This window comes from Tachysurus vachellii, chromosome 7 (assembly GCF_030014155.1).
Source record: "Tachysurus vachellii isolate PV-2020 chromosome 7, HZAU_Pvac_v1, whole genome shotgun sequence".
Classification (NCBI taxonomy): domain Eukaryota; kingdom Metazoa; phylum Chordata; class Actinopteri; order Siluriformes; family Bagridae; genus Tachysurus; species Tachysurus vachellii.
Genome location: NC_083466.1, coordinates 7,507,313 through 7,529,330, shown reverse-complemented (window position 1 = coordinate 7,529,330; position 22,018 = coordinate 7,507,313). Strand labels below are relative to the sequence as shown.

General features: G+C 37.3%; 1 protein-coding gene across 1 annotated transcript; it reads right to left on the bottom strand.

The window, feature by feature from the left end:
* Nucleotides 1-5,327, bottom strand: atp6v0b (ATPase H+ transporting V0 subunit b). The gene is made up of 8 exons (XM_060873982.1): nucleotides 5,069-5,327; nucleotides 3,818-3,866; nucleotides 3,521-3,604; nucleotides 2,811-2,888; nucleotides 2,647-2,716; nucleotides 2,501-2,552; nucleotides 2,206-2,396; nucleotides 1-1,578 (listed from the first exon to the last, which is right to left on the bottom strand). The coding sequence occupies exons 1-8, from the start codon at nucleotides 5,136-5,138 to the stop codon at nucleotides 1,552-1,554; spliced, it is 621 nt and encodes a 206-aa protein (XP_060729965.1). The 5' UTR covers nucleotides 5,139-5,327; the 3' UTR covers nucleotides 1-1,551.
* Between the last annotated feature and the right edge of the window lie 16,691 nt (nucleotides 5,328-22,018).

The window sequence follows — 22,018 nt, the reverse complement described above, 5'->3', positions numbered from 1 at the left end:
CAGGTTTGATGAATTTATTTGTTCAAGGACCATTTATGAACGTCAACAGCATCCACTTTTACATTTCAAAACAATGAATCACCACAGGAACATAAACACAATCACTGGATGTGCGGTGGAGTCAGAATCAAGAATTACAGACAGGCATAAATGTGGCCGAGCCGCATTAGCAAGTTGCTAATAGGGCCTTGTTTACCTTCAGTGAACTCAGAGTACTGTCAAGTTAAATTACTGGAATGCTTAAAAATAAATGTGTATACATTAAATAATAAAGCATCAGTGGTTTTTTTGTAAAAGAATTTTACTAAAGATAAAAAATTTGTGTCTCGGAGCAGTGACTTTATTGAAATGTTTAAGTCATTCCTTAGAAGCTAAAATTCAACTAAGTGCTTTATATCGCTTGTCCCGGGACGACACATACATTACTACAAGGGGGGGTGGGGGTGGGGGGGTGGTGGGGAGAAAAAGAAAACAAAAAGTACAATCAGGAGCTGTAACTCTCTAAAGGCCGTCTGAAGCTAAACGACTGCAACACAAATCCTTTGCAGTGACACCAATCCCAGAGCTAAGCAGGCTGAGACATTTTATGAATGAACTTCTTACAGTTTCCTGTGCATCTTACTTCAGTAAACAAAAACAGAAGGTGTGGGAAAACCCTAAAGATGGAATGATCAGAATGCACATAGAATTTTTAAGATACTCTTATAAACATTTGATTAATACATCATGTCATTCATCAGAACTGAAGTGTGTCCCGGTGCAAATGCAAATACAAACACTATTAATATCAAATGAACTGGGAATAACGATAGGTTAGCTGTCTCCTCGTCTATAAATGGCATTGCAGATGAACAAACACAGCACACACACAAGAAGGAACAATATTCAGTATCCAGAATTGTCCTGGTTAGAGAATTTACAATAGATCTGACTTAAACGCATCTCCATACCATGGAATAACAACACTTCAGACAACCATACTGCATACAAATATCATTATTTCACTTTTTTGTGTTTTACAGAACAGCAAATCACAGCAAGCTACACAGCCCTAGAAAAGTTGAAAACTTGCACCAAAGTACCGCGGAATCTTTCATGGAGTTCAGACGTCCGAAGGAGTGACTACAGTCCAGTCTTCGCATGATGGGATTCTACTCTACAGAATCTTCTAACTATATATATATATTTTACACATGTATTCATACATTTCAAATAAAATAACCTCAAGGATTCGATACAACTCTCGTACATCTTATACTTCAACGATAGGGCCGACATCACACCTGCTGAAGAGATTTCCTCTTCTTCTGAGGTTCATTGGTGTGAGACATGTCTTAAAGACCTGCGTTTGACTTAAACATGCATTTCTTTAAGACGAAGTGGTGCGAATGTTTTACTCTCTGGTAAACAATGGTTAAAAACAGACACCGGGTGAAAGAAACAGAAAGAAATTACATTTAAATAATTTACTATGTATTTACATAGTCGGGCTGCGTATCCAACACAGCGTCGGACTTCTTTGTTGTTTGTCTTGCAGACAGATCGGTTTCTCTAGTCTCCCATTTTTACTTTTGATGTCTGGGGAGGGGAAAAAAAAGAGAGACAATATTCATATTCAAGAAAGTAACTGGTGGGAGGATTCAATTTAGAAACTGTACTTTAAGACAAAACAAAATGCAACTGATAGAAAATTCTGTATTAGCTTTGACGTGTATAGGTGTATAGCACAAAAGCACATTTTTGTATACGTTTAACCCACTGTAAATTCATCCACTAACATCCAGACAAACATTACTGGTAGCTTGTAGACTCCTCATGCAATACAACTGAGTGGTGCAAACCAACCGTATGTTAGAGAGTGAGACTTTGTGGATTATTATTCATTTCTTTTCGCAGCCATGACTGACATTGTTTGCTATAAACAGCTCCCTCTTGTGTTCGTTCACCTAAACAGCCTTCTGCTGATCCTATGAGCAGCTCAGTTTCCTAACACCATATCACATCCCAAACTCAAATAACAGAAGTAGGGACTGGGGGGAAAAAAACTCTTTCAGACACCTTCCTGTCCTCTTCCTGGAGGTCATTATCACAATGTTGCCTACAGCATCATTATCTTTACACCTACTCAGTATATACTGTGATTCCTTTTCTCTGTGGAAATAATTCTCGCTCATGATGGTACAATAAGTGGAAAGAACTACCCACCTGCAAGATGGCTACAATGACTCCAAACAGCCCAATGGCACTGCCAAAGATTTCCACAATGAGAATCTTAACAAAGAGGCTGGCGTTCTGGGCATCAGCCAAAGCAGCCCCACTGCCCACGATGCCCACGCAGATGCCGCAAAAGAGATTGGAAAAGCCAACAGTGAGACCTGCTCCGAACATGGAGTAGCCTGGAAATATGGCATAAAATGGATTAACTAACTTTCACAGAACCAAAATTTTATATTTTATTGTTGAGTAATATAAAGCTCCTTTTATTTGTGCTGTTTCATACCTGCATGGTAGTTTCTTGATCCAATTGTCTCCGGAGTTGTGCCAGTGAAATTCTAGAGTACAGAAGGAGATACATACATACATTTATATAAATACACACACACACACAAAGTATTTACAAAACACAACTTTTATGAAAATACTCACCTCTGCCATGTTACTTATGACGATTGCCATGATGATCCCATAAATGGCAACAGCTTCACAAAAGATTATACTACACAGCAAGGACCATATAAAACGTTAACAATATTCACATGAAATGAATAAACTAAAAATAAAAAAAAAGACTAAATGCATACAGAACAAACCTGACAAGGTTTTTGGTCTTAATTCTTGGGGCCTTGACACCTCCTCCAATGATGCTGGAGCCAGTGATATAAATTCCCCTGCAGAATTGAGAAGTTTACATACTGTATAAAATGTATATCATTTATAATATTCAATTAAAATTAAAAGCAGAGTTAAAAAAATGTGATAAACATTTTACAATTTTAAAAAACCAAAACGGAAGAAAAAAAAATCAAATCAGCTGCATCAACAAATAAGATTAAAGGGGAAAAACAGTTTTATCTCAAACGAGAAACATCACGATATCAATATATAGCCATCATCCACTACAGATCATATAAAACACACTTGGAGGAGAGCACTAACTCCCCTACTAAATACACAATATATAAGATGACAGACAGATCTCTCTCTCACTTTTTGGTTTTTACTAAAGAACGCAAAATGGGACCTTGACAAATGAGTGAAAATGTAAATAAATCTGCAGAGCAATTTTATAAGAAAACTAATGCTAGGTTCAGGACTGCATATGAACTTTACCTCATTTCATTTTTTCACCCGTAACAACAGATATTTGGCACATGAACATAACTTTTGCTAAAATGCTTTCAGACATTAGGACACATTTAGGCATTTCAGCTTTTTCCACATGATAAAATTTCCCCTGCCTCCACCGTGAGCTGTTCTCTTGTGAAAGAAGGAGAAAAGAGGAAATAGATTGAGCTCTTACCAAGCTGCTCCAACCACAGACAGTGAGATAGCCAGGCCAATTCCGAGGTTGGCCCACATATATGGGGACGTCTCAGTTAAAAACCTGTTATTTTAACAAAGATAAGAGAGATTAAATAATACACGAATCCAAACATACAACGAGAGACATAAAGTCAAACTAAAGTTTAAGTCAAACTTAAACAAACTAATGACATAAAGGATATTCATATGATTAGAGGTCAACATTGAGAGCAGAGCAGTACAAAATGATCCTCATGAAAATTCCTACAATTTAATAATTAGTCTCAGCACTCACCATGCCACATCAAACCTGAATCCAAGGTCAAAGATTGTATAGCAGATTCCTGACAAGAAATATGAAACAGAGATTAGACACAACAGGATCTTAAGAAAACAGAATTTCATTGAGACATCTTTCTGCATGAAGTAGCAGATATGAAGTTTGGAATTCAACTCTGTTAAAAATGTAATAAAGGTTTTTTTTTACAACTAAAAAAGAGGCCCATGACAGCGTGCGCTCCATTGAGGATGTGTGTGATAACTCACACTCACATGACAAGTGCTGCTTCCTCTTTCAGCCTGAGTTACAAAGACTCGAAAGACTTAAGTGATATGAATGAATGATTAAAATTGTAAATGTACAAAAAACAAAACAAAAAAAACCCACAAACACCTAAAGTTTAACCAAGGAGAGAATCTGTAGTGAGAACTCTGTGTAGTCTCAAGTATAACTTTTGTATTTTCTGTACAAACACCATGCAAAACATTGATATTTTGAAAAGGGGAACAGATCTGAAAGCACTAGATGTCTTCACAGCTAGAGCCCCAGGTTTGATCCTGTTCTCAGGCCCTTGATCCTGTGCATTGTATCTGTGAATGTTCCTGGAGTTTCTCCCATAAACTACGTGCAAGTACGTGGACTGGATGCTTCATATTGCTATTTAGGTGTGAATGAGTGTCTATATGTTTGCTTCCATTTACTGTAAAAGCTAAAAGCATTCGGAAATGAACATTTAGAAATATCGTGACTTCTTGTTGCGATAAAAACCCGTCCAAAAAAATCATCTTGTACACATTTACAACCGTGTCTTGGTCCAAACATTGAGATTTCGCAAACAGAGAACAAGCACGTACTATTAAACAAATGTAAACACTAACGTTAAGGCCGATGCTAACTATCCGATGCTAACTAGCACTTCGGCTACATGCTAGTTAACAACACAGGAAGTAAACACCGAGTTAGAGCTCTTTAAAGTACAGATTACAGCCGACGGTGATCTTTAACACTGTTTATTTAGCAATATATCCATTTATCTAGATGAAGAAGTCCCACAGACGCGGTGTGACAGCTGACTAGCTATAATACAGGCTAGTTATGATATTAGCCTAATATGCTAACCGTGTGTGAGTGAACGAGCCAAAATGAAACACATCCTGACAAGAAATCCTACGAACAAACGTCTTCACGCTTTTCACCAGAGATGATCTAGGATGGTGTGAGGATACAGAAGGACTAATAAAATGATAATAGTGCACAGGAACCTACCGACGATGAGGATGGTGCTCCAGAAGGCCAAAGTGACCCCGGTGTAGAGAATTGCGTGGCCGTTCATCATCCACTCAAGCAAAAGCGCCAGTGTTGCTACCTAAAGCTACGTCTACGGATAAATCTACAGCCTAGGAAAGCTTTTGGATTAAAGTATAAAAGAACGAAGCGGCTGCTTTACTAGAGTTGAACCAGAGGAGCTTGAAAATCCTGCAGCCATCCAGAGAGAGGAAGCTTAGATCAGCTGATCACGTGACGTGCACCGCTTCAGCACGTGATTCATCTTCACACTGTGTCTAAGTCTCATGCATTGTGATAAGATAAGACATGAGATAAGATATTCCTTTATTCCGTCCCACAATGGGGGAAATTTCTCTGTTACAGCAGCAACAAATATATAAAAAGAATAAAGACATAATATAATATACAGTATATACAAAAACCAAAATGTATAAAAAGAGTAGTGGTTACACTGAAGACATTCACATAGGTAATAGTGCACATTTTTCAAAGTGTCTGTTATTGCACATGTTTAAAATGCTTTGTTATTGTTTATTATTGAGATGTGAGTTAACTGTACACACCCTGTATAAAGACATCACTAGTAATATACTCTTGTCTAATCAGGCAAGGTTGTCCCTTTTTTTTATCCCTTTTTTAGGGGTCAAGCCCCGAAGGGGCGTAGACACCTATTGTTATCGTTAGTCTTCTTCTTCTTCTTCTTCTTCTTCTTCTTCTTCTTCTTCTCATTATTATTATTATTATTATTATTATTATTATTATTATTATTATTATTATTATTATTATTATTATTATTATTCCTCTTCCGCCATTGAAGTCAATGGCAGCCCATAGAACGGGCTACATAGGGAAGTTTTGTAATTTGGCACACATGTAGAGGCCAGTCTTAGAAGTTACTATAGCAACTTTCGTGTGTCTAGCTCAAACCCTCACACACACACACAGACACACACTCACACACACTCACACACACACGCACTTACACATACTGTACACTCACACTTACACACACACTCACACTTACACACACTCACACTTACACACACACTTACACACACACTCACACTTACACACACACTCACACTTACACACACACACACTTATCACACACACTTATCACACACACTTAGGGGCGTAGACACCTATTGTTATCGTTAGTTTTCTTATTATTAGCATGCAACGTTTCGTGACAGCGCCACCTAGTGGCCACGTGATTTTAAAAACAGCTATTTTCGCTTATAACTACTGCAAACTTGAGTCTAAAATCATGAAGGAGGAGTTATTAGACTCCTTGAGGCATGCTGAGTCAAACGATTTTGGGCCATTTTGTGTGTCGGCCACTTTGAATTTTCGCTTTAAGTTCAGTATTTTACGAATGCAATGCCATATCGCTACGAAACTTGGTATGGTTCATCAGCGACATGTTAGGATCGCATCTGATCGGCTTGACCCCGGTATCGCTACTTGCAGCTATATTTGTTTTTGTTTCTGTTCTTTGCAAAGCTTCATAATTTTTACACAGTGCATTTGTTATGCAAATATTAAAGGCATCTAAATACAATTCATACTGTTTCAATATCTTCCTGAAGCATAAAATGAAGGTCCCTAGTATAGTAGAGGCGCTTAATTAAATAAACTGTTCCTCAGATGCCTCTTAGCTCTGATCTGTTAATCAGGGCAAAATTGATATGACAGTTCATCACTCTGATATCCCAGATGTATGCAGAATTAAAGTGGAACAAACAGTTAGATATCTCTGTATTATAATCAGTAAATGTGTATCTGATAGAGGCAAAACGTGTTTACGTAAAGCAAAGTTTTTCATTTTTGCTTTCTGAGGAACCTGACAATCCATGGGTGTGTTCTTCTTTCCAGTGCTGATGGGAATATCAAGGCTGGTATATCCTGCTCTCTCCATGTATATCAACCCCATAATGTGCTCAGATATTGACAGATATCTATATATATCTCAGATATCGACAGACAAATTTAAATTTATTTGGAAATAACAGGACTGAATATGTAAAGATAAAAACGATTATCAGAACTTTTTCAGAGGTCGATGAGCGTACTTGATACTAAATGTCATTGCATATTTCTTGATAGTCTTTTCCCCGTTTATTTTACCACATTGGGACACAGCTGTCTAGATAATTATTGCAATTTATCCGTAAATATCAATAATTGAAGTTAGAGAAGAAAATCTTTGTGTTGTGTTAGCTCATCTTTTTAGATACGTTTTTTAAACACTATTGTTGTTCACACAGGAAGTGGTGTTGCACCATCTTCTGTACACAGATGGCCCAGTTTTATATTATAATAATCTGTTGTAGGGTATCTGAACGTTCTGAGGTAACGTAAAGCTTTGACAAATTCAACACCTCCATTGTGAACATCCTCAAATCAATGATATGTAATTAGCTCCCTACACTTTTATTGTTTTTACAGAGACACATGTTGCATACACTGCATAGCCAAAAGTATAAAAACACCTAATCATGATATCCATATAAGCTTGATGAACATCACAGACCAAAGATCCCCCAATTGTTGGAATACAGTTAGTAATCCAATTAATCACAAAGGTGTTCCTCACCAACCCTGGAATGAAAAATATGTTAGTATGCAAAACTGAATGAGAAAGATTTGTTTTGTTATGGATACCCAAGAGAAAGACCGACTGTGGTGACAGCATCTCAAAACACCGCCATGGTCTCCAAGTTGTTCTATCTTCAGCAATCCCATCTATCTCCAGTTAGTCAACCTGGGGCATAATCTTCAGCAGTGAGCATTTTCAAGTGATAAGATTTTAAACAGAATTAGGGCAACTGGATAGATCAGGTAGGTCCAGATAGCAGATGCGGTCGGGAACTCTGGGAGCTTAGGAGTAGCATGTACAGTATAGCTTGAGAAAGAGAGAGAAAATGTTAGGTTTCAGAAAAAAAGATGAATGGGAAACTTTTTCAGCACAGCTACGATTTATTGTCATGCCATGTAGGCTCTCTACTGTCCCCTTAGTGTTCCGGTGTTTAATTAATAATGCTAGGCAAATTCATCATTGCTTATACAGTATAAACAACATTCTCAATTTATACGTGTACTTCATTCGTGGTTTTAGCTCTATTGCTAGCACACTAGCCACCCTGTTGAAGTAGGGTTCAAAGAGGCTAAAATGGAATTACATGGCAGATCAATCACTGTCACAGTTGAAAGAGGCATTCATGTCTGCCCCTATTCTCCACCATCCCAAACCACCACTAAACCATTCAAAGTTGCAGAGCAGAATACAAAGTTCAGAGCAGTAATCTCTCAGTGATTGACCCTCATTTGTTTCCTTACTCTTAGCTTTTAATCTCGTCCTCTAATTACCTGTATGAAAAATCACCTGACACTTTGCATGTTCCTAAAGTTTGCCAATGATACTGTGATTTGTATTTCTTTGTGTTTGTCTTGATATTGAATAAAATCATTCACCACCAATATTGCTGTCTCTGATGCTTAACACTATTATACCACTTACTCCCAGTTTATATTTTTCCAGTTTCCCACTGTTCCAATTTTATTGACATCAGCACATTTACTTACCTATTTCTTGTTCTACTGATGAAATCTCCTAATATTCCAGTATCAGAATGAGCTGGATGTGTCCAAACCTTCAAAATGTTTGCAGCCAGAACATGATGCAACAATTCAAATATTATTTAATATAAATGTTTTCATTACACAAATATGTACAATAATATCCTGGCTACTTATCTGAGCCATTGAGATATTTTAGCTCAGAATCTTCCATCCATTAGAATACGCTTTGAGAATGAGGTACTTTAACATACTCAGAGACAAGATGACATAATCAGGACACTGTAATATATGTACTATTTGCAACGCAGGTCTCAGTTTCAGGTCTTTATCTGGCTAATGCAAGAGTGTATGATGCTCTTTCATTCTTATTTTAAATGAACCTAACTGAATTATTGTCTGCTTAAGAGCCTTTGGAAAGATGAGAAACAGGTTAAAAGCCTTTGGAAAACATTTAACCATGCTCATAAATTGCAAACATCACTTTACAACTAGTTTCCATTAATCATGGGTCAATTCTGCTGAAACAATGTAATTAACTCCAAAATCCCCAAGATCTCAACTCTGCATTTGAACATTTTGTACCTGTCGCTTGCCAGCTTAAAGTATTCTAGCTTCTACCATATACTTTATGATGTCCAATATAGCTAGAATGTTGGCTCTCCATGAGCATCAGGACAGTTGAATGTTGAATGTGAGACTTCTTCCATGAAAAGCCCTAGTAATGCTTCAAGGTTCTTTCCAAGAATATTAGTATATCCACACTTACACTCTAATTCCTCAAGACCTGTGGCCATTTATTAGTGCTTGTGTAAAGAGCACCATCCAGACACCATCCAGACACTACAGTATCTATCCACACTACACTCTAATTCCTAAAGGAATTCCTTCAGAATAAGAAGAGAATAGGTCTAAAGAGGAAAGTGTTATGGGGAAAATGTATGTTTTAAGTTGTTTATAAGATTAAAATAAGGGAAGGAAATGGTCCTAAAGGTTATGGGGCAGTGTTCCATAGTTTGGAGACTGACACTGATGTCAGTTTGGTCTTGGGCCTTGCCGACTGGTAAGCATGGCATTGGATCTATTTTGCTCTGGAATGTGAAGGACCAGTGGCACAGAAAATACTCCATGGGTAGATGGAAGAATGGATTCCAGTAAATATCACCAGTGTGACAGGCATTTAAGAACAGAAGCTAAAAGGAAACCATCTTCTGGACCATAATCAAACACATTCACCATGAATTACTTCAAGAAATGTGAGCTGAAGCTTTTGAAATTGTCTTTAAAGTTGCTACGCATCATTCATCATTCTTGTGCATGCAAAATGGCACAAGCGTATCTCTTAACTAGAAATGTTCTTGAAGGAATAATGGTGAAATTTCCTTGAAAATAGAAATGCTCCTAGTGCTTTAGAATTAGCAAGCACTAATATCATCCCAAGTGGGTATTATCAAGTATTGACTTAGTAGTAGATTTTCGCGCATACCACAAATCTAAAATAGTCTGTATAGAAACATATTTTAGGAGATTTTTATGGGGATTTTAGCATTATAAAATCCAACTAATCAAGTGATTTCATGTGCTTCATTTTAATTTCCTTTTTGGATTTCATTTGCTTCAATTTCATAAAGAAATGTTTTCATATATATTATAATGTATAAAGTTAGAAGGGGGGGCACGGTGGCTTAGTGGTTAGCACGTTCGCCTCACACCTCCAGGGTCGGGGTTCGATTCCCGCCTCCACCTTGTGTGTGTGGAGTTTGCATGTTCTCCCCGTGCCTCGGGGGTTTCCTCCGGGTACTCCGGTTTCCTCCCCCGGTCCAAAGACATGCATGGTAGGTTGATTGGCATCTCTGGAAAATTGTCCCTAGTGTGTGATTGCGTGAGTGAATGAGTGTGTGTGTGTGCCCTGCGATGGGTTGGCACTCCGTCCAGGGTGTATCCTGCCTTGATGCCCGATGACGCCTGAGATAGGCACAGGCTCCCCGTGACCCGAGGTAGTTCGGATAAGCGGTAGAAGATGAATGAATGAATGAATGAAAGTTAGAAGGTCTTGAGACTGTGGTGAACTGAACAATCTATAAGTGTTATGATGGTAAATAACTTCATTGTATATATATATATATATATATATATATATATATATATATATATATATATATATATATATAAAATTGTCAGTACTATCTATATAAATAATGAATGTGAAGCAGAAAATTGCACTTTTACTTTGTCAGACAGATGATGGCGCCAAAGTACTGTGTCAAATTTACCTCTTTATTCCTTTTGTTTGCGTGTACAGTATGAAGAAGAAGAAGACTTTATTCTCTCACATATACACTGCAGCCTTATTCTTTCTTCACATAACCCATTTTGGAAGCACAGAGTCAGCCTTGATACAGCGCCCTGGAGCAGTGAGGGTTAAGAGCCTTGTTCAAGGGCCCAACAGTGGCTGCTTAACAGTATTGGGGATTGAACCTTAATCCTCTGAGCAACAACCCAGAGCCTTAACCACTTGAGCCACCACTGCCCCAAGCCCCATGGTTGTAGAACAAATTAGCCATTTAGTACTCACATTTCATCAATCAAGGTGCAAAACCTAATAATCTAAAGTATTAGGCACCTTTAACTGAACGCTAGATTAATTAATAACTATTAATTAACTATAAATAAAATAATAGCCTATAGTAATAATAATAGCCTATATAATAGTCCCTATATTATATTATAATAAAAATTATGTTAAAAAGAGAACACCAGAACTATATATTCCAGTCATATATAGTATGTATACAGTATATGCGTGTATACTTTTATAGTATATAGCATAAGAACAGTTCAGGATTTTTATGGAGTTTAGTTCTAGAGAAAACCAATCCTGTCCATAATAAAATGTAAGGTAACAGGGACAGTGTTTTTGAAAGTGATGTTGTATTTCACATAGAGTAAAAGGCAAGGATGGAGGAGTAGCATTGAAATGCATAGAATGAAAGTTTAGGATTTGCATAATGTGATCAGAGTAAGGCTCGTTGATGTGTGATGGCTGCATGCGATGCATAATTGTGTGCTTAAAGTTTCCGTGTACATATTATTCAACTAAAGGTATATGACAACCCATCACATGCTTTCCGAATACAGATCCAAACAGTCTTTGGCATTTTCAAAATATTTGACCTTCTGGCTCACTTTAACCTTTATTGCTTAAAATCTTTACCTGCTTTTATACATTCATGCCATGTTCTTAGCTTGGCAATGTAGCGATTATATTCTTCATCCTATTCCTCATGTCAGTTTCCTAGCCCAGAGTAAAGATATCTTATAATAGTGTATATTCATATATTATGGGCTTATTACTGCTTTTTTTCTTTCTTGCATACATATTTCTTTGCATCTTCTATTCTACCTATTGGAGCGTTTTGTTCATGAAAATTCTTTCCAAATATAGGAAGGCAAAATGAATAACAAACAGCATTTATTTGAATAGATTTTTTGGTACATTCCAGCCACATTTCCACAGCTTCAAACCAGACAGTCAAAAAGCCTTGCTGATTTAGCAAATGCAAGATAATGAGCACCCCGTGGACCGTGGGGCTGATAGCATGATTCTCAACCGAAAGCATGTCATGTATGATGGTAACTGTGGCAACAAGGCAGAATGGAAATGAACGAAGAACATAAAGCCATTGGAAACATGACACGATGTACCAGTTCAAGTCAAGATCTGGCTGTGTGTATGTGGCTATATTCTGTAGTTGTTGATGGACGGTGCACAAATAGCAGCATTCATGTGTCTTCATGAGCAATCCTATTGTGACTGAGATATGCCATTCTGCATTGTGCCATTGTGAGTTTAATGTGTTGAATACAGAATAATGCATTTATTTCAATTGCTGACAGTAGATATGATCTGTGCATGTGAGAAATAAAATCTTGAATTTTGAAAGAATTGTGGCTGCATTCAGCTAGGCATGTAAAGAGAAAGAAAAGACTGTTGTTTTTTTTACCTTAGCTGTCAGCAATCTTTCACTACCGCCATTGCTACACAAAGCAAACTGACATATATTGAAGTGAAATCACTATGGAGCTGCACTACCCACAGGAGATCAAATTATCCTGAAAAATAGAGTTTTAAGCGATTGCTTTCAACACTGAGAGCAAACGATTTAAAACAGCATTATTAATCTCATTACCAGGCCCGAATGTGTCCATGTAAAATGTAGCATGCTGTTCTACTTTAACTTTTGTTTTGAAAAAAATGTTTTTTTTTTTTTTTCAACTCTATTTCTGTACATTCGAATGTTTAAAAGCCTCATTTTTAAAGAGTAAATCCAGAAAACTTACCGTTTGGTTACTCACAATGCTAATTGCACATGGATGGAAAATTATCTTAATTTTATTAAGTCTAATAGATATTGAGCCTCCAGAACTGGTTTGTAAAGCAACTTAGGTGACTTCTGTTAGAATCTTGATGCTATTTCAATACTCATGCTATAGGCGTCCTCAGTTCTGTGTTCAGTGTGGTTCAGTGTGGTTGTGGTTAACGTGAACTGGGTCAAAGTAATTGTCTCCTTTCTGCTCTAAGAATTCAATTTTCACAATCGACATCATCACACAGTGGTTTTAGAGAACTCCAGATGTAGAGATTTAGATGCCTTTTGAACAAACCAGAGGAAAAAGTGTATTTTCTGTGTTTAAAAAAAAAGTGTTTTATTATTCAGGAAGAAACATTGAGAGGAACCAGACAGTGAAGATGCGCTTTGAGTAACCTGTGAAATTTCTCCAGGCTGCTTAGATTTAAGACTATGAGGCTTTTAATATGATTAAAAACCCCAAGCATATACAAACTCTCCCATAGTTGCTATTTCAGATGATCAGATACTGTATGACACACCATTACCAAAGCTCTTCTACAGCGTCATACTTTTTTATAGCTTTGTATGCACGTCTCTATATTGTCTCAATTGTCTAAAATGTCCATCCTTCTATCTTCAGTAAGTGCTGGTTGGTGTCTCAGAAAATGCAATATATAGCCGAACATTTGTGGACATCTGGCCATCACATCCGTATGTGACCATCACATCCCATTTCAGATTTAGTCTACCTTATGATAAGCTCAACTTTTCTGGGAAGGCATTCCAGGAAATTCTGGAGCTTGGAGATTTGCTCAGTAAGCAACAAGTAATTCAAATAGATCTCTAAGCCACTGATGTCGGTAGAGCAGACCTGGGGATCATTTGGTATTGTAGTTCATCCCAAAATTGTTCCTAATGCTACTGCTACTAATCATCCTCTTATCCATCAAAGTAATCAACTGCAATAACAAATATGAAACCAGTTGCTCAACCATACGCATAAATTGGTGCTAAAAGAATACGAACAAATGTGTATCAGTTGTGGTGTGAATATTTATAGAGTGCAATAATGTACATCTGTAATTGTATGACAGTCCTGTTAATCTGCAGACAGACCCATGTAGACTGGTGTGCAGAGCTTGGTACACACCCTTGATGGAACACCAGGGCATCATGCACACACATAAACACTTTCATTTACACTTATGGCATGTTTTTTGGTGTCAGGAAACCAGTGTACATGAAGGGAACATATGCATATCACTATAGTTGTAATTTGACAATGCTAACTGCACCACCTTATCAATTGTCCTTTCATCTTAAATTTAGAACAACAAAGTAGAACATTTTGTTTTGTTGTGAGCAAAGACATGTTACACCCTTTAAGTGTGAGTGCCACATCAGAAATAATCAACATGTGCATGTAGTACATGCCATTAATGAATACTAGAAACACACTGTACACTCAGGAGGCTACTGACCGGTTTGTTTTGCCAAGCACTCAACTGAGTGCAGTATTACCCAAATGATCAGTGCAGCTGTGTGGTTTATACAGAATACAGAGAAGAACATACAATTAGATGTGATTCATTAATTTGTTGCTATGGTTATGTGCTGTTTCCCTAGCTGGAAACTTTGCCGATTAAGATACCCACTATGAGTTCTCTGAATTGGTGCTAATACTCAGCAAGCACATTTAGAAAACTTTTCGCTTCAGATGTCCTTGGGGATCCATGATTAAATAGTCAATATTTCTCTTGTCAATGTTAATTCGAGTTGTTTAATGCTTTTGGCCATAAGTATGGCCATATTTGACCACTATAAATATTTAATGCTTTTCTGTATGGCCATAATTGACCATTGAATATTTGTTTTGCTTATATTTATATATAGTCCATAGAGAACAGTGACGCCAGTGGGTTACGTAATATTCCTCAAATTTCTTGTCTTAAGCCAGCAAATCCACTTGAATTAAAAGAAATCTAGATGTCTGGATTCATTCATCAGAATGGTCAAGCATTATATTCAGTACTCATTGAAGTCTTGTCAAAGCAACAAATGTGTATTTCGCCATGCTTTCCTTGAAGAAGCCAAACTGTAACTTTTATTTTAACATTCACATTTATGCCATTTAGAAGCTGCCCTGAAGGTTTACTGTTCACAGTAATATCTGTGTACTGTACTGTTAACCATATATTACTGTAAAGTGCTATAATATCTTACATAGTTTAAAATCACACATAACCCTGTACATTTGGTTGACACAGGATACAAATGAGTTAAAGGGTCTAGCTCAAGGGCCCATTTGAGGCAGCTTGGGGTGCTGAGATTTAAAAACACAACCTTCTTATACTGTATGAGATGCAAAACCTTGACCACCACAACAAATTAACGGCTTAACGGCTTAATAAACGGCTTATTTGCACTGATACAATGCAATCTTTAAGTGTAATTAATATAAAATTTAATCAATGGAAACTAGTTGCAGGTAGCTCATTAGCTCAGAATTGATTTAGAAGCTTGTTTAGAAGGATAAGACCCTTAAACGTCAGCTCTTTTGTTTCAAGTATCAAGCAAATGTACTGGGTTAAGTTTTATACAACGCTGAGATACTACAGTATCTTACTCTAAATATGTTTTATAGTTGTTTACTGTAAAATCTACACTAATTTACTGCACCCCAGGTTTGCTATGCACTACATGTTGTACACATTTAAAGTACTTTAAACTACACATTTAGTACACATTTAAAGTATAAAATTTTATATATTATATTTATATATATATTTTGTACTTGTTCATGGTATACTGTACAGACGTGAGGAAAGAATGTACATCTGTTTCAGTGCTATGTTTTTATTTATCAGGGCCTAAATAAAAAATAATAATTGTCCTCACAATTTTTATTTGAAGAATAAATTATTTATTTTAAAAAACAGGTGAAATAAAAAACACAACAGAAAATATTAGATTAGTTAATTACCAAGAACTGTCCCTATAAAAAGCAGAACCTTTGTCAGTTTGGTCTTCTGGAGAAGACAAATATATGTCTACATCATACTAGGAAGAAATTACATCAGCCATTACTTCAGAGAAGCAATTGCTGCTGCTCATAAATCTTAGATTGGTTAGAAGTTCATCTCCGATTACAATTTGTAATACACTATTGTACAGTGAGAAGGATTTTTTTTTACAAATGGAGAGCCTTGAAGTATGTTGCCAATCTTCCATGGTCCTTAGACCACTGAGCTACATTAGGTTACCTACAGGACTCTGTAAGCACAGTTTATTGTATAAGTTTATGACAGACCTATCAGAAGAATACTGAACAAGTATAGTATAGTAATCAAATCCCAGGACCACCAAGATGCCACTTCTGGGCCCTTGAGCAAGGCCTTTAATCCTCAACCGCTCAGTATAAATGAGATAAATGTAGTTTTCCTACCAAATGCCATAAATATAAGGTTTAAGTAAAAATAAAAAAAACTAACAAAAACCAGTGTAGTGTTTGTATATTGGTGGCTAGAAAAAAAAACCCATTTTATCCAAAAATGATATAGCAGATGTTTGCAACACTGCACCTGAACAAACCACAAAAAAAGAGTTCTGGAACAATATCCTTTGTATTGATGAATTCAATGTGAGATGTTTGTTCATCATGCACAGTCCAATATTTGGTGAAAACCAAACACAGCCCATCACCACAAACACCTAACCCCATCTGTCAAGCAGAGTGATGAAGAGGTGATGGTGGAGAAGCTGTTTTACATTGACAGGTCCTGGGACAGGTCTTGGGAAACTTGCAGAAACTTGAGAAAGCACTTTATAACAGAATATTATTGAGGCAATTGTAAAGTCATCTGTCTAGCAGCTTAAGCTGAGCTAAAATTGAGTTATGCAACAGGACAATGATCCCAACACATTAGACAACTGACATTTGAATGGCTAAAGAAAACAAATAAAATTGTTGGAATGGCTAAGTGAAAGTCCAGAACTCAACTCCATTGAGATACTGTGAATAGATTTAAAGTGAGCATAAACGAATGAACTGAAGCAATATTTATATGTTAATAAGAGTGGGTCAGAATTCCTCCAATAAGATGTGAGAGACCAAAAACACTGAACTTTAAAGGTGCTGTACCTTTTTTCTCCAATGACTACATTGTAGGCAAAAATGAGTGAAAAAACATATTTACAATACAGCAGAACATTGCCAATTCAGGTCAGATATAATAAAACCTTCAAATGTAGGTCACTGCAAGAAAAAGGCCAATTAGCCAGTCCCTTGCCTCTGGTGTAAGAGAAAAGGAACTTCGCATCTTGCAGACTGCGCCTGTGAGGTTTCCTCACAATGGCAAGACAGATGTCAAGCCAACATCTGGTCACTTTTGCATAACCTTTTAGGTGGCCCACGAGACCTACGTGGTTCACATCATCAATAAATATGACCCCATTTATTGTGTTGCCATTTCTGCAATTAATTTCTGAATTTCAGTCCAATAAATACTATACCTTATATTCCTGAGGATGAGTTTCTGTTTTGTGGTATTTGAAGAACAGCAAGGACCTTGTTGAATAATTTTCCCTATTAACCAAATAAAACCAGTAGAATTTTATAGATAAATTAAGAGAAGTTTATTCTTATTCTGAATAGGGAGCACACCTCATCCCTTTAAGACAGCTTCCTCTTGCATCAGCAGCTACTCCTAATTGATTTAGTTCGTTATTTGTGCTGGAATACTATTACTTGCTGGAGACTTCCTGTTCTGATCAGTGAAAAGCAAATCAACAATTTGTCCTCTTTTGATCTCTGATATGTCTCACATTATGTTGTGTGGATTGCAATATCTAATGTACAGCTATTGCTATGCTAATTTAGCCTTCACACTCAGTGAAGATTGGCCATCAGACCATGCAAATGTACTCATGAATCCTCCAACTGCAAGGATACACTGGATACATTAACTCTGGTTTACGGTTTACTAGGTTACATACTTAAGATACCATAAGTCTAAAACTTTGTTCAGTGTTTTTTAATTATTTTATTTAATTTTTTTTTTTATGTTTATAACATGTATGCAACAAATAAGGAAGGAAGTGCTAGTTTAAGTGTTTCCTGAATAAGTGGGTCTTCAACCGTCGTTTGAAAATAGCCAGTGTCTGGACCCCTAGGGAAAGTTCATTCCACCACCTTGGTGCCAGAACAGAAAAGAGTCTTGTTGTATACTTTCCTCTTACCCTGAGAGATGGTGGAACAAGTCACCATCCAACCCCTTGTACATCCGTAATGCATAGCCACAAAATCTTCCCTCTGAAAAGGAAAAATTCTCTTCTATGAAAAATTGCACATACAGATGTTTTGAAAAGTGTTCATTGTCTGCCTCAACACCTGCCTCTAGATTTCCATTGTAAGTGTGATTGCATTAAACAAGTTTTCTTGTTAATTTATCAGAACAAGTAAGAACACTCATCATCACCTGTGACAAGAAACTGTCTTCCACATATATATACATATTTGTGTGTGTGTGTGTGTGTGTGTGTGTGTGTGTGTGTGTGTGTGTGTGTGTGTGTGTGTGTGAAGATAGTAATGAGTAATACACTTGTTAATCAGGCCCAATGGAACTGTTTGCCTGGGAAGTTCATTCATAGCTATGAACAATAATTCGAACCTTTGTTTTCTACAAGGACAAAATGCAATAGATTTCAAAATAAAATTACTGGCATCTGCATTTACTAATACACATCTGTGGAAAAGGCAAGGACAAACAGTATGACTGCAGGTACTTTGCTTAGATGATGAGAAGTGGTCCATCACCACAGCAACATCAATCCAGTCGTGACTAAACAGCATGCAGAAACAGCTATGTGAAGGCTGAAAGTTATTGATTAATTTAAGGCTATATGGATAGCTGAATGTGTTATACTACACCCATAACACCATGGACATTTTAAACATGCAGTCCTTATTCAATTCTCTCTTCTGGATTTTTTCTCCACTTCTTTATTCAAATCACAATCTTTTAATTTCTGCTGTAGCTGTGTGATTATGCAAATTAAGTAAAATAGATTTTTAATTATACAATTAACACTTGTGTGCTAAAAGAAATTACACTCCTGAAAGAATTAAATTTACTGTAAAAAAAAAAAAAAAAAACACAGTGAAAAAAATCTGTGTCAGTTTAAATTATGTAATGGTCATATGCATTGATATCATAGAGGACATGTATATAGTGTATATTTTCAAGAGAAAACTTCATCCAGTATTTATTTAGAAGAAATGGTTGATTTATAGTTATTATCAGTTGTAAAATATTGTATATTATTCTTACACAGGGGTTGGGGTGGCTTAAATCTTTAAGGCTCAGGGTTGTTGATCAGAAAGTTGAAGGTTCAAGCTGCCACCACTGGACAATTGACCCTGAACCCAACCTCTCAATGCAGGGATATGCAAATAAAAGTATTTAAGTATATAAATACTGTGTATATGTGACAATTAAGGCTGCTTCAGCTGTTTCACTTTCTATTCTCTATATTGTCTTATTTCCAATTTGACATTAATATATTTAATTTTGCATGGTATGACATTATATTCATTCATTCATTCAATCTATTCAAACAATCCATGGGCATGGTGAGAGGAGTCTTTAAGAATGTTGCAAGCTCGACGCAGACAGCGTTTCCTTTGGACATCCTCAATAGCTGGAAGTAGAGTTCCTGTAATGCACTGGGCATTTTTCACCACAGGTTGCAGTGCATTGTGGTCTGTGGCTGTGCAGTTCCCATACCAGACTGTGACACAGTTATTTGGGGGCTCTCAATCACAGTTATCACTGTTGGTGATGTGGCCAATCACTGTGGTGTCGTCAGCAAACTTGATTATGGAATTAGATCCATGCTTAGGCCTGCAGTTGTGAGTGAAGAGGGAATAGAGAAATGGGCTCAGTACACAGCCCTGTGGTACACCTGTGTTAAGGGTAATGGTGGCAGTGTGGATCTGGCCTGACCTGACAAACTGGGGTCTGTTGGTTGAAGGGATGACAATATTAAAATGCTGAGCTAAAGTCCATGAACAGCATTCGTGCACAATTGTTGTTATTGTCCATGTGAGTGAGCACAGAGTGCAGCGCTGAGGAGTCTGTTGTGGGTCTAATATGGGTGAATGGCTCTTCTAATATGGCTCTTTAGATGTGCCAGGACCAGTCGCTCAAAGCACTGATGAGTGTGAGTGCTACTGGGCTGGACAGTACCTTGGTGCCAGAACAGAAAAGAGTCTTGTAGTATGCTTACAGTACCTCTTACCCTGATGATCTGTTTCTGGGTTGTCACACTGTCAATGGTGGTGTTGATATAATCCAGAACAGAGGAAGTTTAAGTATCAATGTCCATGTGAGAGCCACAAGTAGTCTAAGAGGCAAACATCTGCCCCTGCTGGCCACACTTTGATGGTCGTCATTGTTAGCTTCACACTTTGGATGAGTGGTATGTATTTAGGCGTGAGAAACAAAGAAAGGTGGTCTGACTGTCTCAGGTGGGGGAGGGTGTAAGCTCCAGAGATGTTTGTGTAAACATGGTCCAAAGTTTTGTTTCCTCTTGTATTGCAGGGAACAATCTGGTGAAATTTAGGGCGTACTGTCTTTAAGTGATTAAAATCACCAGCAACTATATAGGCAGCCTCCACTTGAGCAGTCTGTTTTTTGCTAATAGCTGCATAAAGTTTGTTCATAGCAAGCTTTGCATTAGCATCTGGGGGGACATACAGTGGTGTGAAAAAGTGTTTGCCCCTTCCTGATTTTTTATTTTTTTGCACGTTTTTCACACTTTAATGTTTCAGATCATCAAACAAATTTAAATATTAGTTAAAGATAACACAAGTAAACACGCAGTTTTTAAATGAAGGTTGAATGACAAAGTGAAGTAGACCAAAAGATCCTTAAAAGCTACACATCATGCCAAGATCCAAAGAAATTCAGGAACAAATGAGAAAGAAAGTAATTGAGAACTATCAATCTGGTTATCTGGTTATGATGCTATTTCTAAAGTTTTGGGACTTCAGCAAACCACAGTGAGAGCCATTATCCACAAATAGCGAAAACATGGAACAGTGGTGAACCTTCCCAAGAGTGGCCGACTGACCAAAATTACTCTAAGAGCACAGAAAAGACTCATACAAGATGTCACAAAAGACCCCACAACAACATCCAATGAACTGCAGGCATCACTTGCCTCAGTTAAGGTGTCAGTGTTTATGGCTTCACCATAAGGAAGAGACTGAGCAAAAATGGCCTGTATGGCAGAGTTCCAAGACGAAAACCGCTGCTGAGCAAAGTGAACATAAAGGCTCCTCTCAGATTTGCCAGAAAACATCTTGATGATCCCCAAGACCTTTGGGAAAATAGGCTGTGGACTGATGAGACAAAAGTTAAACTTTTTTGAAGGTGTGTGTCTCCTTACATCTGGTATAAAAGTAACACTGGATTTCAGAAAAAGAACATCATACCAACTGTAAAATATGGTGGTGGTAGTGTGATGGTCTGGGGCTGTTTTGCTGCTTCAGGACCTGGAAGACTTGCTGTGATAAATGAAACCATGAATTCTGCTGTCTATCAAAAAATCCTGAAGGACAATGTGTGGCTATCTGTTCGTGACCTCAAGCTGAAGTGAACTTGGGTTCTACAGCAGGACAATGATCCAAAACACAAATCCACCTCTGAATGGCTGAAGAAAAACAAAATGAAGACTTTGGAGTGGCCTAGTCAAAGTCCTGACCTGAATCCTATTGAGATGCTGTGGCATGACCTTTAAAAAGGTGGTTCATGCTTGAAAACCCTCCAATGTGGCTAAATTACAACAATTCTACAAAGACGAGTGGACCAAAATTCCTCCACAGCGCTGTAACAGACACATTGCAAGTTCTCAAATGCTTGATTGCAGTTCTTGCTGCTAAGGTTGGCCCAACCAGTTATTAGGTTTACTGGGCAATCAATTTTTTTCACATAGG